Source organism: Melanerpes formicivorus, unplaced genomic scaffold (assembly GCF_026170545.1).
Source record: "Melanerpes formicivorus ecotype bairdi unplaced genomic scaffold, bMelFor1.0.p_v2 SCAF_87, whole genome shotgun sequence".
NCBI classification, from domain to species: domain Eukaryota; kingdom Metazoa; phylum Chordata; class Aves; order Piciformes; family Picidae; genus Melanerpes; species Melanerpes formicivorus.
Genome location: NW_027142439.1, coordinates 110,315 through 136,137, shown reverse-complemented (window position 1 = coordinate 136,137; position 25,823 = coordinate 110,315). Strand labels below are relative to the sequence as shown.

The 25,823-nt window shown below is 52.3% G+C and overlaps 1 protein-coding gene across 2 annotated transcripts; it reads left to right on the top strand.

Annotated features, from left to right (window-relative positions):
* The first annotated feature begins 1,279 nt into the window (after nt 1-1,279).
* MRPS31 (mitochondrial ribosomal protein S31) lies at nt 1,280-24,897 on the top strand. Of its 2 annotated transcripts, none has more exons than XM_068165310.1 (7): nt 1,280-1,484; nt 4,412-4,690; nt 5,349-5,507; nt 11,685-11,828; nt 15,912-15,985; nt 20,585-20,728; nt 24,548-24,897. In XM_068165310.1, exons 1-7 carry the CDS (start codon nt 1,363-1,365, stop codon nt 24,757-24,759), a joined length of 1,134 nt encoding a protein of 377 aa, XP_068021411.1. In that variant the 5' UTR covers nt 1,280-1,362; the 3' UTR covers nt 24,760-24,897. The 2 variants fall into 2 exon arrangements, with proteins under 2 accessions (XP_068021411.1, XP_068021410.1); XM_068165309.1 differs by having other exon boundaries at nt 4,409-4,690.
* Nucleotides 24,898-25,823: the final 926 nt, after the last annotated feature.

Here is a 25,823-nt window from a genome sequence, read left to right as displayed (position 1 = left end):
TAACAGTTCAGACATGCAGTGGAGTTAGGAAGAGTTAGTTACTGAATGCCAGCCAAACTCTGGAGGTTGGTTTGGTAAGGCAGTGATCAGGACACTGCTGAGGAGCCAGCTGTGCCCACAAAGCATGCTGCAGACTGGGAGCAGTGGTTTTGTGTTCAATGCTTACAGTACCACAGGCTTTGTGTCAAGGTGAGAAGCTCCTGAAGTAGCTGACTGCAAAGGAAGTTACTTTGAGGTTTCTTTTAAGCACCTTGTACTCTGAAATGAAGGATTGGCCATCAGAGGGGGTGATGTTGCTCGTCAGATACAGTTGGGGTGCTGCTGCCTGTTTCGTTTGTCCTCACCTGTACTGTTGGCAGCAGTCTAAAAAAACTCTCTCTTGGGAACTCCAGTCTGTTGAATCTTTTAAATGGTTCTTAAATGTCAAGAAACAGCTAACTCTTAGCAAACGGGCAGGGGCAGGCATCCTCCCACCGGAGCAGGATTGGTGTCCTGAGTGCAGAGCATTCGATGATGGAAATAATGAGAACCATCTCAGCAGACTTAACCATTAGAGGTGACTTTTTTGTGGCCCAAACTGACATCCTTGGGGAATCTTCTGTAGCCATTAAAGGCTTCAAAAGGGCCATCCCAAGACCTGTCTCACGAGCCTGTAACTCCAGGCACGAGGTGAAAACCTGCAAGAAAAAGGGTTGCCTGTAATCGGGGTGGCTGCGGCAGAGGAGCGGGCGGCGCCGCTGCCTCCTGTTCCCCGCTGGGGGCGAGTGGGGCGGGGGGAAGGAAGGCTGCCGGGGGGAACGCTGCCGTGCGGGACGCTCGGGCTGGCTCCTGCTGCCGTGCGGAAGGATGCCGGGGGGAACGCTCGGGCTGGCTCCTGCTGCCGTGCGGAAGGATGCCCGGGGGAACGCTCGGGCTGGCTCCTGCTGCCGTGCGGAACGCTCCCGTGCGGAACGCTCGGGCTGGCTCCCGCTGCCGGGCGGAAGGAAAGCTGCCGGGCGGAACGCTGCCGGGCGGAACGCTCGGGCTGGCTCCTGCTGCCGGGCGGAAGGAAAGCTGCCGGGCGGAACGCTCGGGCTGGCTCCTGCTGCCGTGCGGAACGCTCCCGTGCGGAACGCTCGGGCTGGCTCCCGCTGCCGTGCGGAACGCTGCCGTGCGGAACGCTCGGGCTGGCTCCTGCTGCCGGGCGGAAGGAAGGCTGCCGGGCGGAACGCTCGGGCTGGCTCCCGCTGCCGGGCGGAAGGAAGGCTGCCGGGCGGAACCCTCGGGCTGGCTCCCGCTGCCGTGCGGAACGCTCGGGCTGGCTCCTGCTGGCAGCCGGAAGCTGCGGGGGATCGCTGACGCGGCCGGACCGGCGCGGGCACGATGTGGAGCCGCGTCGGTGGCTGGCGCGGCGCGGCCGGCGCTCCGGGCCGCCTGGCCGCAGGGCTCCTCGCCGGGGCGGCGAGCGGCCGGGGGGCGGCGCGGCTGGAGGGGACGGCTCACAGGTACCCTCGCCTTCCTTACCGGGGAGAGAGTGCGCCCGGGCGGCGGGGGGGGTGTCGCGGAGAGGGGGTGTCGCGGGGGGGGGGGGTGTCGCGGAGAGGGGGTGTCGCCGGGGGGGGTGTCGCCGGGAGGGGGTGTCGCGGGGGGGGGGTGTCGCGGGGGGGGGGTGTCGCCGGGGGGGGTGTCGCCGGGAGCGGGTGTCGCCGGGGGGGGTGTCGCGGGAGGGGGTGTCGCCGGGGGGGGGGGGGGTGTCGCTGTCCGGGAGAGCACCGCGCGTGGCCCAGGCCGCCGTCCTGTGACGGGACGGGGTCTGCTCAGCCGCCCGGGGCCAGCTGCTGCTGCTGGCTGTAGGTGGGGCCGGTGCCCCGAGAGCAGGCTGCCGCCGGTGGGGAGGGAGGGCAGCTGGAGTGGCAGCGACCAGGCGGGAGGAGCGCGGCGCCTGCCCGCCGCATGGCCTTCGGCTTCTCCTGGGTGCCTCGGGGTTCGGAGCAGCTCGGACAGCGAGCAGGCCGAGTCCCGCTGGGACTGTGTGCTGCCGACACTGGGGGAAGCGAAGGTGAGCGGAGGGAGGCGGTTTGCGTTGCGCTTCTCGCTTGTTTCCCACCCCGGCCTGCTCCCCGTGGGTGTGAATGGAAGGCACGTGTGTTGGCCGCTCCTCCCGGGTTCAGCTGTGCCAGGGAGGTTTATATTGGACATTAGAGAGAGTGGTGAGGCATCGAGACCGACTGCCCAGCGAGCTGGCGGAGGCACCGTCCGCGAGGGTGTGCAGGAGGCGTGCGGATGCGGCACCTCGGGATGTGGTCAGCAGTCACGGCCGTTGGGTTACTGCTGGAATCGGTGATCCGAAAGGCCCGTGCCAGCCTCTAGGATTCTGGGTGGAATTTTACAGCGTGTGTACCGGCAGGGGGGTGCCGCCCCTGGGCAAAGGGGGGTGCTGCCCCTCGGCAGGGGGTGCTGCCTGCTGGCAGGGGGTGCTGCCCCTCGGCAGGGGGTGCTGCCTGCTGGCAGGGGGTGCTGCCCCTCGGCAAGGGGGTGCTGCCCCTCGGCAGGGGGGAGTGCTGCCCCTCGGCAAAGGGGGGTGCTGCCCCTCGGCAGGGGGTGCTGCCCCTCGGCAAAGGGGGGTGCTGCCCCTCGGCAGGGGGTGCTGCCCCTCGGCAGGGGGTGCTGCCCCTCGGCGGAGCGGTGCTGCCCCTGGGCAGAGACACGTGCCCAAAGCACCGGCTAAAAGCAGCGTTTAGAGGTTCATTGTTATTGAAGGATTCTAACTACTCTTAATGCAGAGTCGGTTGTACATTTATGGGGTTTATTTCGGAGCTCCTTCATATTGTCGAGCGACCTCTGGTGCTGTGGTAGCCTCGTGTACAAAGCTGCGGGGTTGCTTTTGTTGCTGTGTTTGCTTTCTGGAGCAGAAGAGAAGCCTGGGGGTAGGTGAAATACCAGCAAAGCCAACTACAGGGCACTACTGCCTTGAGATATTCCAGGCTTTACATCTTGCTCTGTTTTTCTGATGCTGTAAGCAAGGATCTCTGCATGGATAAACAGTTTTAAGGCCTGGGCAGCCTGAACTAGTGAAGAGGCTCTGTGAAGAGTAGCCCTGTGCAAGAGAGAGGGACTCTTACCATCTTCTCACTAATGTGGCTGTGAAGCTCTCCTTAAACTTTCCTGCTGCTTTTCAGCATCAAAGCTTGGGGTTTCATGCTGACAATGTGTTAAGTACTGAGTGACTGAAGTAGGGATGTGGTGCCTGCTGGTGCTGGCAGACCTCTTTTGGAACCAAAGAGGGGTGTGAGTGAGGAACCTGTGTCAGAATCCCTTCAGATTTGTTGGAGTGTTTGATGACCTACTGAGGTATTTTGCCTTGACCCCACCTCCACACTTGATTGCAAGGGCTCTTGTCTTTAAGGACTTGGAGGTGACTTTTGGAAACAAACAGGCAAGTGGTTTGGGGTTTAAAGTTTGAACCATTGAATTTCCTAATGGCAAAGAGAACATTTATTCAACCTGGGTTGTAGTTTTCCCTTGGTCTGTGTTCCAGCAGTCTCCTGAGCAGCTCCCTCTTCTCCCTGGCTTTGTGTCCTTGTCTGCACGGTGCCAGTCTTGGCTCCTGTGCAGGGATGTGGTGAAGTAGGTAGGGGATCTGTTCCAGAGGGGGAACCCAGCTTCCTATTGCATTTGTTACTGGGTCATCTTGCAGCAGCAGGATCCATTCTGCCTCATGGCTGCACAAATGCTTGGTTGCTGTATGGGAAGGCATAGGGTAGGGCAGTGTGATTGGTAGCAGTGCCACCAGCAGGGAGCTGTTTGAAGCCAAGTATCTATGCATGACCTTTTTTTGCGTGGCCAGCATTGATCTTTTTGCTGTCCTATTTCAAGGGTTTCAGTGAGCTTTCCACAGTACTGATGGCTTTAAGTGTTGTGGACCAGTACATTGAAGTTCTCAGCCTGCTGCCTGATGCAGGGATACCTCAAATGTGTTGATTGCATAGATGCAGCCCAGCATGTTTGTGGAGGAAAGGAAGTTGTGTGATTTTAGCCAAGAGTTTCAAACAGTGCTCCAGCCCTGCTCAGGAATCAGAGGTGCTCTTTGGCAGGTACTCAGCACACATACTCAAGTGTGCATATAGAGTAGTGTAGGATAGAATAAACCAGGTTGGAAGAGACCTTCAAGATCATCAAGTCCAACCCATCATCCAACACCACCTAATCAACTAACCCATGGCACCAAGCACCCCATCAAGTCTCCTCCTGAACACCTCCAGGGATGGTGACTCCACCACCTCCCCGGGCAGCCCATTCCAGTGGGCAATCACTGTAGTTGGGCCTGGACAGTTGTAGTTAATACCTCTTTGTAGGTTTTCAGAATTCAGCCTTGGACCCTATTTTTAACCTCTGGTTTGTGTTTTGTCTTAACCTCTGTGCTGTTTAGCAGAGTACAGAAGCTCTCCAGCACGAGCAGCGCGCTTGCTGCTGAGAAGGATGAGCCTGCGGCTCCCAAACCCGGCACCGGCAAGGTGGCATCAGAGGGGAAGGAGGATAAAGCAGAGACACCAAAGCAGAAGTTGTTAGACCTCATTGGTGATATGAAAGTAGAAATGAGCTACAGCAAGAAGCTTCAACAGTTGAAGACCCGTGAGACCAAAAAGCAAGGCACAGACGGCGGGGACGGGGAGGGTGCTGTGCCCCAGAGAGCCGCAGAAGGCCTCCAGCGGTAAAGTACCACAGACTTCTGCCAGCCTGTTTGCTGCCTTCTTTGTCTCCTTTTAACTGCTGCTTTCAGTGCTTGGGACACAGTGAGGCATCAAATGCCCTTTCCAGGAATAAAGTACACAGATGTAGACTGCAATAAGCTACAGGGGAGAATCCAGACCAAGGATGTTGTATGCTGTCTACTACATGCTACCTTTCTTTCCTGCACTGAAACTCCTGAAGTGTAGCCATAGAGTCCACTTGTGGGAAGTTGTTTTAAAGGGAGGGGGCAATACTGTTCAGATAAAACACAACTGAGAAAAAGGGGAAGTGTTTAAGAGAGGCTTTGTGATTGTCAGGGCACTTGGGCTGCTTCCCTCTACAGGGTGTTGCCCCGCGGGTCTTTGCTGCCTGTGGTCTCGAAGCTTCGCATCCCAGGGGCTGTGCAGTGGCACAGGGCTGCTGTTTTCCCATGTTTGAGAGCAAGAGCTTGTCAGAGCCCTTTGGCAGCTGGTGATCAGTGCAGCATTGGCTAAACCCCCCTGGCCACCCCCATTTGGGACAGTGTGCAACAGCAACTTCAGAGCCCTTAGGACACAAAATGACAGTACAGAAATGGCAATTTGAATACATCAAGGCTTTTCTTTCTTGTGTTTTCATCTCTCTTTTGTCTCTTACAGGGGCAAGCCTTTGAATCCAGAACTGGTGGAGGCAGCTTCTGCAGTTGCCTCTTCCCTGCCACTGGACAAGAAACAGACAGAGTCGGAGCTGCTCGCACAGTTAAGACGGCACGAGGAAATCACGGACAAGCAGAGGAGGGGGACAGCTGTTGACTTACGGTGTGTTTGCTGGCTGCTGCTCTGGAGAGCCCCAGAGACTCTGAGCTGTCAGTGTCATTGGGAAGAGAGGGGGTTCTGTGTTGGAAATAGCTGAGGGGAGAGCAGCTGCTGTCGTTTGCCTGGAGCTGAGCACAGCCTTCGACACTGTCCCACACCCACACCACATCCTGGTCTCCAGGCTGGTGACACATGGGTGTGATGGGTGACCACCAGATGGATAAGGAACTGGCTTGAAGGCTGCACCCAGAGAGTGGCTGTCCATGGCTCCATGTCCCAGTGGAGGCCAGGGACAAGCAGAGTCCCTCAGGGATCAGTCCTGGGACCAGGCTTGTTCAACATCTTTGTGGGTGCCATGGACAGTGGCACTGAGTGCAGCCTCAGCAGGTTTGCTGATGACACCAAGCTGTGTGGTGCAGCAGACAGCTGGAGGGAAGGGAGGCCATCCAGAGGGACCTGGACAGGCTGGAGAGGTGGGCACAAGCCAACCTCAGGAGGTTCAACAAGACCAAGTGCAGGGTCCTGCAGCTGGGTGGAGGCAATCCCAGGCACAAATCCAGGCTGGGCAGGGACTGGCTGGAAAGCAGCCCTGAGGAGAGAGCCTTGGGGGTGCTGGGGGAGGAGAAGCTCACCAGGAGCTCTCAGTGTGCACTTGCAGCCCAGAAAGCCAAGCAGAGCCTGGGCTGCATCAGGAGAAGTGTGGCCAGCAGGGCAAGGGAGGTGATCCTCCCCCTCTGCTCAGCTCTGCTGAGACCCCACCTGGAGTACTGTGTCCAGTTCTGGAGCCCCTATTGCAAGAGGGATGTGGAGGTGCTGGAAGGTGTCCAGAGCTGGGCCAGGAGGATGAGCAGAGGGCTGGAGCACCTCTCCTGTGAGGACAGACTGAAGGAGTTGGGGCTGTTCAGTCTGGAGAAGAGAAGGCTCCCAGGTGACCTCATTGTAGCCTTCCAGGATCTGAAGGGGGCTACAGGAAGGCTGGGGAGGGACTGCTCAGGATCTCAGGCAGTGCTAGGACTAGGGGGAATGGAATGAAGCTGGAGGTGGGGAGATTGAGGCTGGAGGGGAGGAGGAAGTTCTTCCCCAGGAGAGTGGTGAAGCCCTGGAATGGGTTGTGCAGGGAGGTGGTTGAGGCCCTGTCCCTGGAGGTGTTTAAGGCCAGGCTGGCTGAGGCTCTGGCCAGGCTGATGTAGTGTGGGGTGTCCCTGCCCATGGCAGGGGGGCTGGAACTGGCTGATCCTTGTGGTCCCTCCACCCCTGACTGATGCTGTGATCCTATCTGGGAGTCAGTGCCTGCTGGGAGCGTGGTTGGTCTGGCTGTGCTGGACGCTGTGCATTTTGCCATCCTCATCCTGGAATGGTTTTTGCAGAAGTGGGACTGATTCCTGCCCAGGATCCTTGCTTCCTTGGACAGGCCAGTGAAACAACAGAGCTTTTATTGAATTTGGGTTTTTTTCCAGGCTTCTGAAGCTCTGACACAATGGTTGGATTTGTGACTGTTTCAGACGTTCTGTCTGGGGCTGGTGAGTTTTCCTGACAGCCCTGCAGAGCTGAGCTGGAGCAGCTCTATTTATAGCCCCACCCTTCCTTTCAAAACTTTCCAGTCAGCTCAAGAAACTCATCTCTTGGCTTGAGCCTGTTGCCAGTGTGACTTTCAAGTAGATGAGAAACATTTGTCTGGAAAACAAGAGTTGTGCATCCTGCTCCTTTGGCTGCTGGCTCAGGGCAGCTTTTTTCCTTCCCTTGGTATTTTTGCAGCTGGTGTTCAGGTAACTGCTCAGAAAATACAACATTCAGTCCAGGTGGAGTGCTGAACTCAACAGAAGGCTGGATCTTCAGCCAAGTAGGAATGTGAAGCCTTATTTGTGGCTGTGTGTGACATGCACTGCAAGCTGCTTACCTCAGTTTTGATTTGCTTTGTGAACATTGGGTTGTCCCAAGCCAGTGTTTCAAGCTTGGCCCATGTCTGATTATGTATAGGTTCCTCTAGGGAGCAATGAAGCATCTGCTCTGTGTTCATCTGTGTGCTGCAACCAGGGCAGACAAGAAGCTGATGATGCTTGTGGCTGGTGTCTGCCCTTTGAGTGGGGAAAAAGCTAAGGAAGGACATGAGAGATGCCTACAGAATAGGTTGAGGTAGGTGGCTGCAGCTAGATCAGGAAGCACAGCACTCAGTGAATGACTTTGCTAAACAAAATGCATATGCTGCTGAGGCTGGGAAGGGAAGAGGAAGGAACTCTTACCCTGTGCTCATGATTCCCTACCCAGAGTCCCAGTGATGCTTGTGGAGTACAGAACGAGATTGTCTCCAAATGTGTGAAGTCTGTGGTGTTTGAGGAGAGAGCATGGCTTTAGGGAGTGCATGCAAGCACCTCCAAGGACACTCTGTGCTCTTTTTCATGGTGTCCTCTCAGCCTGAACATAGGAAATCTTAACAGCTCCCCAGAAGCTGCTCTCCCTGCAGGCCCTTCCATCCACAAGGAGCAGTTGCAGAGGTTAGAGGGCTGGCTGGTTTGTGTAAAATGGATGTTTCTGCCTCAGTTTGGTTTCCTCTGTGTGTGCAGCATTAGCAAAAGCCTAGGAGGCCCTTCCTAATGAAAGGAGAGTGGATGAGGACTGTTTGTACAGCACACGTGTTGCTCGAACTATGGACTGGCAGTGAGGCTGCTCCAGCTCTGTCACTGGGGTTTGGAAAGAGCAGAGGACACAGGTGGCTCAGTGATGCCATCAGCTGTGAGTTACATGCCAGGTTGCATGCCATTAGAGCCTATTTCCAGGTTCTAGGCAAGTTGAAGGACCATGCTGGTACTGGCTGAGTTAATGGCATGCAGTGACCAACCTTCTGTGTGGCTGCTTCTGCTCCTTGGGCTGTGCATACTCCCCTCTGAGGGTGCTTGGTCAGCATGCGGACTTCAAGGGCTCACTGTCCCCACCACCCATTGCACTTTCCCTTAAGCACTTAGCCAGCTGTGGCTGCTGTGGAGGGAAAGGTGTCTCAGGGAGTTTCAGTTGAAGCCAAAAGGCCTTCTTCTCTTGAGGGAACTCTGCAGGACTTCAAAAGCTGACATTGCTGCAGCTGTGTCGTGCCTCTGTGTGGCTGGTGGAAGGGTTAGGGTGTGCTGTTAGACTATTTCATGCTTGTGGGTGAATCATTATGGTTAAAACCCTGCATTTTACCCCAGGAAAATGAGGCTCTTTGGTTGTCTGGGAATGTCATAGCCTGCTCCCTCTGCTTGGGGTCGGCAGGTGCTGCTTCCCGAGGCAGGTTTGTGAGCTAGCTTGCTTCTACCTGAGAACCTGAGAAACTCTGTTTGCTTTCTCTGTAGTTAGGTGACAGTTTGAAACTCTTATCAGTGGGGGAGTTGTCTAGAAAGACCAGCAACTGCTGCTGGATCCCATGCCTGAAAGCTTGGTTAGTAGCAGCCTTTCACACAGAGACTCTGAGATGAGTTTGGTGCTTTTGGATCAGTGTTAGAACTGTTGGTCTTAATAACAGTTCAGCAGCAGGAGCTAGGCACTAAAATACTTCAAACACATTTAGAAGGCAGTTTAGCTTTATTTAGGCATAGTTCTTTTGTCTTGATTTTGATCTGAAAACAAGAATACAGCAACTGAAGTGTTCATTTGCCTTTTAAAATCTATATCCCTCTGTTGTTTAAAACCATTTTGTCATGAGCTGCCTTCCTAAGCAGCAGAGCCCTCTAAGAGCATCATAGTATCAGTCAGAGTTGGAAGGGACCACAAGGATCATCTAGTTCCAGCCCCCCTGCCATGGGCAGGGACACCCCACACTAGATCAGGCTGGACAGAGCCTCATCCAGCCTGGCCTTAAACACCTCTAGGGATGGGGCCCCAACCCCCTCCCTGGACAACCCATTCCAGGGCTTCACCACTCTCATGGGGAAGAACTTCCTCCTCCCCTCCAGCCTCAATCTCCCCACCTCCAGCTTCATTCCATTCCCCCTAGTCCTATCACTCCCTGAGATCCTGAGCAGTCCCTCCCCAGCCTTCCTGGAGCCCCCTTCAGATCCTGGAAGGCCACAATGAGGTCACCTGGGAGCCTTCTCTTCTGCAGACTGAACAGCCCCAACTCCTTCAGTCTGTCCTCACAGGAGAGGTGCTCCAGCCCTCTGCTCATCCTCCTGGCCCTGCTCTGGACACCTTCCAGCACCTCCAGATCCCTCTTGCAATAGAGGCTCCAGAACTGGAGGCAGGACTCCAGGTGGGGTCTCAGCAGGGCTGAGCAGAGGGGGAGGATCACCTCCCTTGCCCTCACGCTCCAGCGCGGGGATGTGTGAGGGCAGGAAGCCAAGTGCCTGTTCTCCAGGTCGCTCGGGCTGTGCTCAGTGTCTGGGTTTTCCTTCTCCAGGGCCGTGGCTTGCCCTCCAGAGGTCAGTGTGGTGCGCGGCCGTCCGCTGCCGTGGTGTGCCGGCGGGCTGGGCACGCCGTGTTCGCGGGCAGGGGAAAATATTAACCATCCAGGCGGTTATTTTTCTGCGTGGGGGATGAAATTTCACTCAGTGGAAATTACAGCAGCACTTTTCCAAAATAAGATCTGCAGCACTACAGGCTGAAATTTCAGCTTCTGTTTGGGTGAAGAGGGAGGGAAGGAATTCAGAGTTTAGGCTGGAGTGCATCGGGAGCTCTCAGGGTCTCCGTTTTCGGTATGGTAATTACCGGTTGGTAGTCAGGAGGGAGAGAGGACCTGTGCTTGTTCCCTTGTTCTGTTAGCTTGGCAGCATAGTCTGTGCAGGCCTGCTGAGCACAAGCACAGAGGAAGGGAAGTCAGCTGTGAGGGGAGCTCCTCTGAGCCTGCTGCCCTGGCGCATGGGCGCAGCTCAGCCTCGGGCACAGCGGAGCCGAGCGGTCAGGCTGGGCTGTGCGTGGCTGCCCTTGGCAGTCCTGCCCCCTCGGCAGCCTGGCCAGCCTCTGGCCCGACCCCAGCTCACTAGTGCCAGGAGGCACCTCACAGGGATACCCAGCTAATCTGAGACGGGATTTTCTTCAAGATTAAGGTGAAATTATATCAAGCTCAGGTTTAGCTGCAGAGGTGGTGCTGGGAATGCTGTGCTGTTCTTGTTCTGCCCTTGGGAACCACATCTGAGACCAGAGAGCAATCCTCCTGTGTTGCTGTGCCAGTTAGCTCTCAGGAGCTTTTCAGAAGTATTTCTTGTCAGGAAAATCTCTTCTGGTTTAAGCTGCCCCAAGCTTTGTTGGAGTTTGTCAGATTCCCATGGAACGGGTGTGCAGTGTTTGTGACCTGGGCTACAGGGGTTTTTAAGACCATATTTATGTCTTAGGAGTTGAGGGCTGCAATTTGGCTGACTGGCCACTTCTGTGAGCCCCCACCTGCAGTACTGCAGTCAGCTTTGGGGGGGCCCTGAGTCTTGCTGGAGCTGGTACTGAAAGTGACTGGCTGAAGCCCTATCTCTGCCAAAGCATTACCAGCCTGGGCTTTGCCAGCCAGCAGGCTTACAAGCTAAGGGCACTAATTGGCAGGGGCAGAAAGGTGGTGTGTTTTGTCCTTGGCATTCAGGGTGGGCTGCACACAGCTCTGGAAGAGATCAGAGTGCTTGCCCTTCATGTATGATTTGGACTACAGAAACCCCAGGGAAGATGTAGTCTTCTAATGCTGTGATATGATTACACAATGCAGCAGATTGCAGTGGATCAGGAAAGGTGACCTACTTATTGGAGTGCCATGCTTGACCCCTGTCAGCTGATGTGTGAAGGCAAGCTTCCTTTGATCTGCAGCAGCACAGCTCTGTCCCTGGGCACTGTTGGTGCCGGTCCAGAGCCCCAGTGAGTTTTACCCCTCGGTTTCAGGGTGTTCCTTGTATCCAGAGCAATTCCTCACCTGCTGAAGCAGAACACACTGAGTGCACTCTGAATGCTGGTGTGCACACACATGAGTTTTTATTGCTCCTTCTTTTAGTTGGACACTGAGTAAGTTGAAATGCAGCATTGATTGGTGACTTACTGGGCTGGAATAACACTTCTCATTTAAGCCTGGAAGAGCAGCCACGGTGGTTTGGAAGGTGAGGCTGGGACGTGTGTGCATTCTGTGAAGGAGGTGTCGTTCTGTCTCCTAGAGGCTATGAAGCCAATTGAGCATGGACCTCCTGGCTAGTGCACAGGATAAACTGCCTTGCCTTACCCACTTGTTGGTCTTTCCTCTTTCAGCAAAGTCCTTGCCGAGATGGCAGTCAAGAGGCGGTCCCCAGCGCAGCGAGGCGTGAGCATATCCAACCGCATCTCCCTCGACTTGGATGAGGACCCCCAAAGCAAGCCTGGGAGACTAGTACCTCAGTCTCTTGTCTCTGGAAGGTATGTTTGTTGTGTTCCCTTCCAACAGCAGCAGTGTGCAATCCCTTCCTGATGGATCACATGTTAAATGCCATTGTGGTTGTGTTGCCATGACTCTTCTGAGCTTACAGAAATGGCTGAAAGGTTTTCAAGGGAGGTGCTCTCAGCACTGTGTGGCTTTCTGGGAGAGCACACTAGTTCATGGTGACCAGCTAATCAAGTGGTGTGCTCTGATTTAGTATTCAGTTTCTGATCATTAAAAATACTTGGTGCTGGGCTCCTCAGGTTAGGAAGGAGGTTGAGTTGCTGAAAGGTGTCCAGAGAAGGGCAACAAGGCTGGGGAGGGGTTTGGAGCACAGCCCTGTGAGGAGAGGCTGAGGGAGCTGGGGTTGCTTAGCCTGCAGAAGAGGAGGCTCAGAGGAGACTTTGCTGTCTACAACTACCTGAAAGGAGGTTGTGGGGCTTGGTCTCTTCTCCCAGGCAGCCAGCACCAGAACAAGAGGACACAGTCTCAAGCTGTGCCAGGGGAGGTTTAGGCTGGAGGTTAGGAAGAAGTTCTTCCCAGCAAGAAAGATTGGCCATTGGGATGTGCTGCCCAGGGAGGTGGTGGAGTCACCATCCCTGGAGGTGTTTAGGAAGAGCCTGGCTGAGGCACTTGGTACCATGACTGAGTTGATCAGATGGTGTTGGGTGATAGGTTGGACTTGATGTTCTTGAAGATCTTTTCCAACTTGCTCTGCTCTGCTTGGTTTACCTAGGTGAAATCATTTTCACTTGTGCATGGTACAGTTGCAGCTCATTGGTTTACCTGGGTTAAATCATTTTCACTTGTGCATGGTACAGTGACAGCTCACTTTGCTAATGGTCTGAGGCACGGAGGCTTTGCAGGCTTGTTTTCATCTGAGGGAAAACTTTGCTAGGTGTTCTGTGTTTAGAAAAGGTTTATTCATTCTGCTGGAGTTGTAAGGAGATTTTAAAGGTGGTTGGTTGTTGTGTGTTTCCTTCACCATCTTCTTGCAATTGATAAGTCATTCTGGAGATGATTTCTCATTGTCTGTGACACTCAGTCTGGGCAATGATCTTTTCAAGGCACTCCTTAAAGTCATCTTGCTGCTGGCTTATGTGGCCAGTCTGTTTCTGAACAAATGAAGGAGTGCTCTTAGGCTTGTCTTTTCCTCCTGAAAGCTAGGCTGTCCTGCCTGCAGCCTTCTGATCTCCCTGTGGCAGCTCATCATCACATTCCTTCTCAGCAGAGTCTTTTTTCTAGCAGTTCTATTTTTGGTGAGGTTAGCTTCTCTGATCTTTATTTTGCAAATGAATCCCCTCTCTTCTTGGGGCTGAGGCCTGGAGTTTGAGGGATTAATTTGTGCTTAGATAGATGATGAATTTGTGTTTAGATAGATGATGAATTTGTGTTTAGATGGATGATGCTGAAGCCAATTTAGCTAAATGATTATCATCAAATAAAAAGAAGACAGAAGTGTCTGGGTAAGTAGATGTCCAATAATCTGCCCTCTTGGCTGAGACATCTGTTGCAGTGCATCAGAAACAGAGAACTGTGATTTCCTGTAAGGAACAAATGGGAGCATGTGCTCTTGAGACACACAGATCATGCAGAAGCCTCAAAGGAGTGGCTTATGGTCTGTCATCAGAAGAGCTTCATCTGCTTGCTGAAATATTGCTGAGTAGCTTCCCTGTCCTTGAACTACCCACTGGTGAGGTGTGTTGGGGGAGTATCTCTTGGGCCTCTTCAGTGTTACAGGGTAGTGTTTTCCTGATGCAAGGTACAAGAGGGAGTTCTTGTAATAGAGGTTGAAGGGAAGAAGTGGAACAAGGTTCTTGACCAAGCCCTCCTGACTGAGCTGTACCTTCCCTGGGGTTTTCATTCAGCTGTAAGCTGCTGGTTTGAGGAGCAGGGGGACTGACTTCACTATCAGCTGATGATGGATCTGTAGTTACTTCTAATGTAAGGATGATTGCCAGACAGAGTAGGTATTCACCTGGAGGGAATTTTGTTGTTACAGTGTGATTCTGTGAGAAATACTTTATTTAAGGTGTTGAATTAAAAGTTGGAAAGCACAGGAATAGGATGATCCAAAAGCACAAAGTGCAAACCTGAGACCTTACACTCCTCTGTGGTGTGCTTTGGTTTAAACCATTGCTAAACTTTCAACTTACTGCAGAGCAAAGTCAGTTTGAGTCATGTTTGAAAACATTTCTGAAGTGTAGGGTATCTGAGAAGATGTCTGGCCCCCTTTGTGTGATGAAGTTGTGTACTTGATAGGTAACCTCAGGAACAGTAATAATAATAAACCAGGTTGGAAGAGACCTTGAAGATCGTCGTGTCCAACCCATCAACCCATCCAACACCACCTAAACAACTAACCCATGACACCAAGCACCCCAGCAAGGCTCCTCCTGAACACCTCCAGTGATGGTGACTCCACCACCTCCCCAGGCAGCCCATTCCAATGGCCAATATCTCTTTCTGTATAGAACTTCCTAACCTCCAGCCCAAACCTCCCCTGATGCAGCCTGAGACTGTGTCTTCTTGTTCTGGTGCTGGCTGCCTGGGAGAAGAGACCAACCTCTGCCTGTCTACAACCTCCCTTCAGGTAGTTGTAGAGAGCAAGAAGGTCTCCTCTGAGTCTCCTCCTCTCCAGGCTAAGCAACCCCAGCTCCCTCAGCCTCTCCTCCCAGGGCTGTGCTCCAGACCCCTCACCAACTTTGTTGCCCTTCTCTGGACTTGTTTCAGCAAGTCAACCTCCTTCCTAAACTGAGGGGCCCAGAACTGGCCCAGTACCTCAGAATGGTTTCTAAAATACTTACCCTGAGCAAACTGTCCCCAGGCTCATCCTAAGTTTCCTTTTGCATCCCTGAAGGTCTAAGGGGTGTATAAATCTGTTGATAATATGAAAAGCCTGGGTTAGTATAACATGAACAGAATGAGTTGGGAAGAGTATCTAAGCTTAAATGGACTTAGATTCCAGTGAAATGAGAGACATTGCTCTGTAGCCATTGGCGCTGGTCCTTTGAAAGGAAGTGTTCTTCCAAGGGCTGGTTGTATCCTCGCCAGTGTCCCTGGGAGTTACACCCAGGCAGGAAAGTATACTCCTGATGCCCCATTCTTTTAAAGCTCTGTCATGAGATTGCTCTGGGCTGGGGTGAATCCAGGCTGGTGACATCAGTAACCAGGAGTAAGTTTGTGCAGGCAGTTGTGGCCATCAGAAAATCACAGCCAATCCAGAGGTGAAATGTTAAGGTGAGGGAGGGCAAGCACTGCCAGGGTAACAGTGAGTGAGTAACAACATCAAGTAGGAGCTGCTTGAATTTGAGTGGAAACCTGGAAGGTTGTCTGATTAGAGGAATCATTTGTCCTCAAGTTCAGTGTGTTCCACAGTAAAAGCATTGTTTTCCCTTTGTTTCCCTTTATTAGACAAAGAACTTTGATTTCTTGTTGAATCTCTTAGTCTTTTGTTTTAGTATAGATTTGTGCTGAAAATGTGCTTGAAAATAGATGGCTGAAACATTTTCCCATTCAGAGGAGAGAGCATCAGGGCAGTGCTGTTCAGATTCTAGCATACAGAGATCCTGGGAGCCTTTGCCATGTGGCAGAGGAGATGGCTGTGTAAGCTTCCAGAAGGGCTGCTGATGTCATAAGGCAGGAATTGTTTGATTTAGAGGTTGCCTCTTCCCTTCCTGGATTGTGCAATATTTTCACAGGGGAAAAAGCCCAGATTTGCCAGAGCCACTTTTTGGTTGCAGCTTCATGAAATGGCTTGAGTGCTGTGATTTGATACTGCTCAGCTTTGTTCAGACTCCAGCAGGCTTCAGCAAGGAGTGACTGCAGAGGCAGCCTTTGATTTGTGCCCATTCTTTGACATGGAAATACTTTAGGAAGCTCTGTCACAGACAAATAATGAAGCCATAATCACCTTCTCTGCTTGAAAGCCTGAAGATTTACTGAGAGTCACTCTCTTTTTTTTTCCCCTTCTCTAGAGACTTGTTAGTTCATGAGAAGACTTTGTGCTTTTGAATGTGTTGTCTGGCAGCCTTGTGAAGTGTTGTGAAATACTCAATATCCTTTTCCCTTTCTGTTTATAGAAGTCTCAAAGTAGGAAGGAGGCTCAATATATTCACTAAGGCTTCTGCAGCAGCACAGAAGGCACTGGAGACAGGTGAGTGGAAAGTCAGTGATGAAAACCCAGAGAAGCCAAGCTCTGAAGGTTCAGAATGTCAGGAGATTGGCTGTTGTGGAAGGAGGCAGGACCTGTGCACTTCTGCTTTCAGAGCTGTCAAAAGAAAAGGAGAAGAATATGGCCCTGAGTTTGCTGAGCAAAGCTCCCCTGCAGCCTCCAGCCTCTGTTGGTACTGAGCATTGCTCTGACTCAGATGCAGGACCTTGCACTTGGCCTTGTTGAACCTCAGGAGGTTCACATTGGTGCACTTCTCAGGTTTGTCCAGGTCTGTCTGGATGGCATCCCAAGCACATAGGCCTCACAACTTACAGCATCACAGAATCAACCAGGTTGGGAAAGACCTCAGAGGTCATCAAGTCCAACCTATTACCTAACACCTCCTGACAACTAGACCATGACTTCAAGTGCCACATCCAAGCATTTCTTGAACACCTCCAGGGATGGTGACTCCACCACCTCCCTGGGCAGCACATCCCAATGGCCAGTTCTGGGAAGAACTTGCTCCTCACCTCAAGCCTAAACTGCCCCTGGCACAGCTTGTGACTGTGTCCTCCTGTTCTGGTGCTGGTTACCTGGGAGAAGAGACAAACCCCCACCTGGCTACAACCTCCCTTCTCTGGACATGTTGAAGTGTCTCAATGTCCTTCCTAAACTGAGGGGCCCAGAACTGGACACAGGACTCAAGGTGTGGCCTGAGCAGTGCTGAGCACAGGGCACAAGGACTTCCCTGCTCCTGCTGGCCACACTGTTCCTGATGCAGGCCAGGATGCCATTGGCCTTCTTGGCCACCTGGGCACACTGCTTGATGTCATTTGCAAGCTTGCTGAGGGTGTGCTCTATCCCATTCTCTGTGCCACTGATGAAAATAGCACTGGTCCTAATACAGACCCTTGAGGAACACCACTTGTCACTGATCCCCATCCAGACACTGAGCACTGAGCTGTTTACAACCATCCTGTGGATGCAGCCATCCAAACAATTCCTTATCCACCAAACACAGCTGCCAGAGCTCAAGTAGGGTAGAGCCAACAATGAGGCAGGTATGACCCACCTTCATATGCACTGAATTAGATTAGAATAGGATAGGATAGGATAGAATAGACCAGACCAGGCTGGAAGAGACCTTCAAGATCATCGAGTCCAACCTATCATCCAACACCACCTGAACAACTAACCCATGGCACCAAGCACCCCATCAAGTCTCCTCCTGAACACCTCCAGGGATGGTGACTCCACCACCTCCCCAGGCAGCCCATTCCAATGGGCAATCACTCTCTCTGTGTAGAACTTCTTCCTAACATCCAGCCTGAACCTCCCCTTGGCCCAGGTCTGCAGGAGCAGTCTTCATGCCACATGTTTGGAATCCTTTCACACATGAAGACTTAGCTCTACTACAAACTGAGTTTTGGCTAGGAGTGAGGCTGGGCAAGTCATGCAAGGAGCTAGGTTTTCCTTTGTGAACAATGTAAGTGTGTGTTGTCAGCACTGATCTGTAGTGGGCTGCTCTCCCTAAGGTGTTCCAAATCCCTTCTTTTCCAGTGTAATGTCTTCGAGCTCTATTTAAAGCCAGGAGCTGCAGAAGACAGAGTATTCCTCTCTGCTAGTTTAGAGGATTCCAAGTGCTTGCTTCCACTTCAAGAGTGGGACTGTCAGTTTTCACTAGCTCCCAGATGATTGCTTTGCCTGTGGTGGTTGGTTGGTTTTTATTTACAGTTGGAACTCCCGGGAGAAGTGACTTTGTTTAGTGAATTTCATGAGTGAAATGTCACACAGTGATATTTGCATCCTTTCCAGCAGCTCTGAGCTTGCTGAATGCAGCCAGCCCTGTGCTGGACTGTGGAAGCTGCTCATTAGAATGGACTCCATTTGCTGGGTCTCATGCCTGAGAGTTCCCTTAAAAGCTGTGTGGTTTACATACAAAGCCATGATGGAGAGTGCAGCATGTGTCTCGATCTGGCTTTGCAGAGGTGCTGTTCCAGTAACTGACTCTTGACTCAGAGCAGGTTTCCTCAGGTGAAACAGTGAGCATGCAGCCTCTCAGTTCTGCAGGAGCATGCTGCAGGCACCAGAGGTGCACACACCAGGTGTGTGACAGTCACCAGAGAGAAAAAGTTCAGCTAGGCTTTCTTAACACAAGTCAGGACTCAGGCACCAACTGTGCAAGAGGGCAACTGGGCTTTATTGTACTTTGAGTTAGGTAGTGATAAGAAGGAAGCCTCTTCCAGCTTTTCATGTGGTGCTCCCTTGCCTGATTCCAGGTAGCTCTGAGGAAATCCACAATGTATTCTACAGCAGGAAGGATCTCAGGCAGTGCTAGGACTAGGGGGAATGGAATGAAGCTGGAGGTGGGGAGATTGAGGCTGGAGGTGAGGAGGAAGTTCTTCCCCAGGAGAGTGGTGAAGCCCTGGAATGGGTTGTGCAGGGAGGTGGTTGGGGCCCTGTCCCTGGAGGTGTTTAAGGCCAGGCTGGCTGAGGCTGTGGCCAGGCTGATCTAGTGTGGGGTGTCCCTGCCCATGGCAGGGGGGTTGGAACTGGATGATCCTTGTGGTCCTTTCCAGCCCTGACTGATGCTGTGATACTAAGCTGATTGGTTGGCTTACTCACTAAGCCTGATGACCAAATACATTTTTGTGTTTGTCTTGGGAAGTGCCAGTGTGATACTTCATGCTTTACTTGCTTGCACTCTCTTGGCTCATCATCAGTGGAGATGATGAGTTAAAATACTGTTGGAGCCCCCTTCAGATCCTGGAAGGCCACAATGAGGTCACCTGGGAGCCTTCTCTTCTCCAGACTGAACAGCCCCAACTCCTTCAGTCTGTCCTCACAGCAGAGCAGCTCCAGCCCTCTGCTCATCCTCCTGGCCCTGCTCTGGACACCTTCCAGCACCTCCAGATCCCTCTTGGAATAGGGGAAGAGTATTATTTAAGATGTGGACAGTGAGTTCATGCTGGTGAGATGTCTCACCTTGTCTTTCAATCTGTGTTTTATTCCTGCCCACAGCCCTCAAATCAGAGCAGGCAGATGGGGAATGTAGTTCTGGAAGCTGCTCTGCTAAGTAAGAAACCCTTTGGAAAAGTGTCTTCTGATTGAAGGCAAGAGATGAAAGCACTTTTCAGTGTGTAAAAGTACAGTTTGCTCTGCTGGGTTTTGGCTTTTTCCTTCCTAAAGGAGGGGGGAGGAGGTTTTCTTTGTTTCTTAAGTTCAGTTGAGATGTGAGCTCCTGAGCCAAAGATGAAATTAGATCTCAAACACTTAACTTGTGAGTAGCAAAGTGCTAGCTGATGGGCCATGATCCACTTGAAATGGACTGTAACATTTGAATTCACATCAAGATCTCTGCTCCAGGGAGTTGAGGGTGAGTTGATAACAGGGAGAGACAAGGAAACAAAGGGGAGCACCACTTGGGGCAGATCATGAGACAGCAGCTCGAGGCACTCCCAGCCGTCCCTCCCTGTCCTCTGGTAACAGCTTGTTCCCTTCACAGCAGTGATGCAGTTCGGTCTGGGCTCCTGACCAGTTCTCCTGGGTGGAGGGGCAGGAACTCCTTCAGAGTAACTTGGCTCCCATATGTGTACCCTTGGATTATTTACACCAGGAAAGATGCATCCCTACAGGGAGTGTTTGGCTTCAGGGGAAGAATAGGAAATCAGGGTTTCTCAAGCCCAGAAGGCACAAACTGGGAGACTTAGAAGCATTGGGGAAGAGCTGTTAGAATAGAATGGTCTCATAGTATCAGTCAGGGCTGGAAGGGACCACAAGGATCATCTAGTTCCAACCCCCCTGCCATGGGCAGGGACACCCCACACTAGATCAGCCTGGCCAGAGCCTCATCCAGCCTGGCCTTAAACACCTCCAGGGACAGGGCCCCAACCACCTCCCTGCACAACCCATTCCAGGGCTTCACCACTCTCCTGGGGAAGAACTTCCTCCTCACCTCCAGCCTCAATCTCCCCACCTCCAGCTTCATTCCATTCCCCCTAGTCCTATCACTGCCTGAGATCCTGAGCAGTCCCTCCCCAGCCTTCCTGTAGGCCCCCTTGAGATACTGGAATACAATGAGGTCACCTGGGAGCCTTCTCTTCTCCAGACTGAACAGCCCCAACTCCTTCAGTCTGTCCTCTGAGTAGAATAGAATAGAACAGAATAGAATAGAATAGACTGGACTGAATTGTCTCCTTGAGGGAGAAGGTAGTTGTGGAGTACCTGAAAGCTCTAGTGAGTGAGGTTCCTTTGGTGGAGTGTGTCAGTCCAGGTCAGAGCTTGTGGTGTGTATCATTTGTGAGGACAAAAAAGGAAAAAAAAAAGATTGTGGTGAAATTAAATTCCTACCCTGTGTGGAAGTCTTAATAATGTAGCATCCCCTAGGAGTTCAGGATGCATTTTCACCAGGCACTTGAGAATGTAATGAACTCTCATTTGGACAGACAATTCCCTTTTGAGAAAGGTGAGGCTGACATCTAGGCTGGAGAATCTCACCCAGCTGAAAGTCCTCTGTAAAGGTTGCTGTTAAAGGGTTTTGGTTTAGCTAGCAGGAAGTCCTTGGCATGCTGACAGATGCTTGCAACATTTCTCTTTCAGTCTCTCCACCAACAATCTGGGATCTGGAATTTGCAAAGGAGATTGCAGCAGTGACTGCACAGCCTCCCCGGAACGGCTTTGAGGAGATGATCCAGTGGACAAAGGAAGGAATCCTGTGGGAGTTCCCAGTGGACAACGAAGCTGGTACAGGCACTGTTGCCTTGGGTCATCTCTCTGTGGTTATCTCCTCTTGAGAACTGGGAGCATGTTGTGACCTTTGACTGTTTCAACATGCTGTTCAGAAGGCACTGGGAATCAACAGCCCTAGCCAGGGACTGGGCTGTGTTACACAGCCTCTCTTTGCATCCCATTCAAACACCAGGAGCTGGGCTGCTCGGACTCGATGATCCGAAGGGTCCTTTCCAGCCCCAGCGATCCTGTGACTCAGCGAGGAGTCATGTGTGTGATAGTAAACAAATACAACATCCCAGCTATCTCAGAGCAGAGATGCTTGGGAGGAACTCATCCTGGCACTCTTCAGGTGAAGTCCTGCAGGTGGTTTGGCTGATCTGAGGACTGGCTGTTGCCAAAAGGGACAGAACTCCCTCCCTCGCTCGCTTGCTCGCTCTCTCCCATGATGCTTTCAGCACCAAAGGCCATTCAGCTCTATTACATAACACCTTTTACTGTGCAGTTGCTTCAAAGGAGCTTCTGGCAGAGGATGGGGAATGGTCAAAGTGTGTGTTTTACAGGGCTGAACCTGTGCTTTGCTGGGGCTGTCAGACCGAGTGGCTAGCCAGATCAGAGTCGGTGATCTGCCAGTTGCTTACCTGTGCCAGCCGAGAGTTAAGACAGCTGTTTGCTTTCTGTGTGCTGCCCATTGCATAAGAATAAACAGTCACAATAGTCACTCACTCTGGGCATCTATCTTAACTAGACATCTTTGTGCAGGCTTTTTATTGCCATTCAAAAACAAGAGAGCTCTGTGTGAAGTGAAGCCAGCAGAGAGGGAGCAAATGTTAAGGAAGGGGAGAGAGCAAGTGTGCACTTCAGGACAGGGGACTTCAGAACCTCAGGGAGAGCTTGGCTGTGGGCTTTGGCTTTTCTCTTTAAGACTTTAAACACATCAAACAGCACTCTTTTAGAATGCTTCAGCTACTGAAAGCCAAACAGGTTAGCAGCTGCAGCAGAGGGTCTTTGAAGATCTGTCTGCTACCGAGCTGCAAATTGCATCAGGTCCTTCGCTGTCTCTGGGTGTTTCTTCCCATCCTCTTTCGGCACTTTCTTCACAGAACTTAATCACTGCTGCCAGAGTTGATCTGCTCTGTCATGTAGAAATCTGAGTGTGCTCTAGCCCTGTTTTTGCAAGCTGAAAATCACTGTGGCCAATGGTTTTTCTGTTGTTTGGCTGGAGCCCTGCTGTCTGGGGCCATCGGTGGCCCAGGCCTCCTCGGCGGCCAATGCTGCTTCTGTTGCTGCAGCGCGTCCGGAGCTCTGCCCTCTGGGACGGGTGGCAAATGGACAAAGAGTCTTTACATACACTTCAACAAGAATCTGTATTGATTTGTCCACAAAGGCTAGCCCTGGGGAAAGTCCCAGGGGAGTGTTCCAACATCTGTCACCTCTCAGGTTGGAGTATCCAGCTAGAAAATGCCATCCTATCAAACTGCCAGCCCCGGGCTGCTGTTCGGCTCAGCTACGTCAAAGCACAGCCAAGAGCTCGAGAGAGCCTCCTTCCAATTGCAGCAGCACACTCCTAATGCCAGTGGCTCTGCAAAAGAAAGATGTCCCTTCCTGCTGCTAATGCTGAAGTTTTGTAACAGTCATCTCCCTCAGCAGGAGAGGATTACCTCAGCTTGCCCTGTACCAAGAGCTCTGTGACTTTTCTTTCATGCCACAAGCATGTGATTGGGAAACAGAAGTGTAATTACATTTTGTCTTGGGGAAGTGCCTGTACCCAACCTGCAGCATTAGGAAAGCCCCTCAAGTTTTGAAGTGAAGCATAAGAAGGAAAGAAGTCAGCTTATAACTGTTTTTCTTGGTTCCAGAGTATCTTTGGTGTTCTCTTTAGAGGGCTGTGCTTTGAGGCATCAGGGCAAGGTCACAAGTTTTCACACTTCTCTGGCCTTGGTGCAAACACCTGAGAATGTGGTTTAGATGTACTGGCTTGCTGCAGTGGTCAGTAGAAATCTTCCCTGCCTTGCTCCACTGCCCTGTTCTCTGCTCCTGCCTGCTCTTTCCCTTATCTGATGCAGTTAGAGTCACTGTTAGGCAGAAGCCTCCTCTCCATCTCTCTGACCTCTGATTAATTTTTACTAGATTAGCAAACCATCAGTGTGGCTTGCATAACATCATCCTCTCTCCTCCTCCTTTCTGCTTCCCTCTTCTGCTCCTGGTAGCTTTACTTCTGCTCCATGACTTGCCATAGCAATAAACCCCACTGTTCTTTGCCTCCTTGGAGAATCAGTTCTGTGCCTTTATGCCTTGATAAAGCCTGAGGAGCCCAGTCATTAAAAACAGCAGTGCAGATGGTTGGTGCTGCTTTGTCTAAGAGCTTTCTGAGGAGCAACTGCTTCTGTTGGAGCAGAGATTGTAAGGGTAGGAATGACAGACTCAGAAAATAAGTCATCAACCCCTTTGAGGAATTCATGCTGGCAAAAGCTCACCAGGCCCTGTTCAGGTATCCTGTTCTGCTGCTGTCAGCAGAGAGGCATTGGGTCAGTTTGCCAAGCAGAGGTGACAGACATTACAGAGCATTTTAGGGGAGATTTGCTTTACCAATTCTGGGTCCTGCTGTAAAAGTGTGATTTGTCTCATCTGAAAAATCCTAGACCCAGAGAATGGTTTGTGTGGGAAGGGGCTTGTAAGGATTGCCTAGTCCAGGCCTCCTGCTGTGGGCAGGGACATGGAGATACTGAGTCCTCTTTATAGCAAGTCAGCAGCACTCCCTGTGAGGACAGCCATCTGCATCTGAGATGCCATCTTCAGGACAAGGTTGGTCCCTCTTGGAAGGGTTAATGTTTTAGTTGGAGAAATCCCCAAGTGGCATATTAGGAATAGGATACTGAGGGTGAGTGATGGCTTGCTTTGAGGCTGATAAAGAAAATCCTCCACTGCAGACTCCCACCATGCCATGCATGGTCTTTCAAGTTAGGTTTCTGAGGACAGTGCAAGAGAGACTGAGGGGCAGGCATGTTCTTCATAGCATCAGTCAGGGTTGGAAGGGACCACAAGGATCATCTAGTTCCAACCCCCCTGCCATGGGCAGGGACACCCCACACTACATCAGCCTGGCCAGAGCCTCAGCCAGCCTGGGCTTAAACACCTCCAGGGAGAATTAACCAGGTTGGGAAAAGACCTTTGAGATCATCCAGTCCAACCTATCACCCAACACCATCTGATCAACTCAACCATGGCACCAAGTGCCTCATCCAGGCTCTTCCTAAACACCTCCAGGGATGGTGACTCCACCACCTCCCTGGGCAGCACATCCCAATGGCCAATCTCTCTTGCTGGGAAGAACTTCTTCCTAACCTCCAGCCTAAACCTCCCCTGGCACAGCTTGAGACTGTGTCCTCTTGTTCTGGTTCTGGCTGCCTGGGAGAAGAGACCAACCCCCACCTGGCTACAACCTCCCTTGAGGGAGTTGTGGAGAGCAAGAAGGTCTCCCCTGAGCCTCCTCCTCTCCAGGCGAAGCAACCCCAGCTCCCTCAGCCTCTCCTCACAGGGCTGTGCTCCAGACCCCTCCCCAGCCTCCTTGCCCTTCTCTGGACACCTTCCAGCAACTCAACCTCCTTCCTAACCTGAGGAGCCCAGAACTGGACACAGGACTCAAGGTGTGGCCTGAGCAGTGCAGTGTCCAGGGGCAGAATGACCTCCCTGCTCCTGCTGGCCACACTGCTCCTGCTGCAGGCCAGGATGCCTTTGGGTTATTTGCAAACTGTGTCCTTTTTCAGTCTGAATTCACAGTTCCAGCATGGTAATAACTTTGTCTCTCTGTTTTCTGTGTGTCCATTCTGCCAGGCATGGAGGAGGATGCTGAGTTTCATGAGCATATCTTTCTGGAGAAGCACCTTGAAGGCTTTCCCCAGCAAGGGCCGATTCGCCACTTCATGGAGCTCGTCATCTGTGGGCTGTCCAAAAACCCTTTCCTCACTGTTAAGCAGAAGATTGAACACATTGAGTGGTTCCACAATTACTTTGAGGAAAAGAAGGAATTTCTTCAAGGGAGTTGAGACTTGGGAAAGTGCTTAACCTCGAAGTGAAATAGCATTGTGTCAGAACCTGAGGATCTCTTCTCATGGAAGTGCTCTCCATACCTGCTGGGACCTGCAAGTTGTATCTGAAGTAATAAACTGAAAGGTCACAAAGTCCTTGTGTGTGTGGCTGGCTGTGTGGAGATGGTTTGGTGACAGCACAGGAAGAAACTGCCAGGCATGGCTGCTGTAGAATAAGCATTTAAAACCTGGTTTATCAGAATTGTGGTCACTTGGGTTTGAAACTAACCTACAGAACATGAGCTGTGATTCCTCTTCCTCTACCCTTCACACCTGCTGTGTATCCTGACAGGTTTGATCAGTGGCACTGAGTGCATCCTCAGCAGGTTTGCTGATGACACCAAGCTGTGTGGTGCAGCAGACAGCTGGAGGGAAGGGATCCATCCAGAGGGACCTGGACAGGCTGGAGAGGTGGGCACAAGCCAACCTCAGGAGGTTCAACAAGAGCAAGGGCAGGGTCCTGCAGCTGGGTCGAGGCAATCCCAGGCACAAATCCAGGCTGGGCAGGGACTGGCTGGAGAGCAGCCCTGAGGAGAGAGCCTTGGGGGTGCTGGGGGAGGAGAAGCTCACCAGGAGCTCTCAGTGTGCACTTGCAGCCCAGAAAGCCAACCAGAGCCTGGGCTGCATCAGGAGAAGTGTGGCCAGCAGGGCAAGGGAGGTGATCCTGCCCCTCTGCTCAGCTCTGGGGAGACCCCACCTGGAGTCCTGCCTCCAGTTCTGGAGCCCCTATGGCAAGAGGGATGTGGAGGTGCTGGAAGGTGTCCAGAGCAGGGCCAGGAGGATGAGCAGAGGGCTGGAGCACCTCTGCTGTGAGGACAGACTGAAGGAGTTGGGGCTGTTCAGTCTGGAGAAGAGAAGGCTCCCAGGTGACCTCATTGTGGCCTTCCAGGATCTGCAGGGGGCTCCAGGAAGGCTGGGGAGGGACTGCTCAGGATCTCAGGGAGTGACAGGACTAGGGGGAATGGAATGAAGCTGGAGGTGGGGAGATTGAGGCTGGAGGTGAGGAGGAAGTTCTTCCCCAG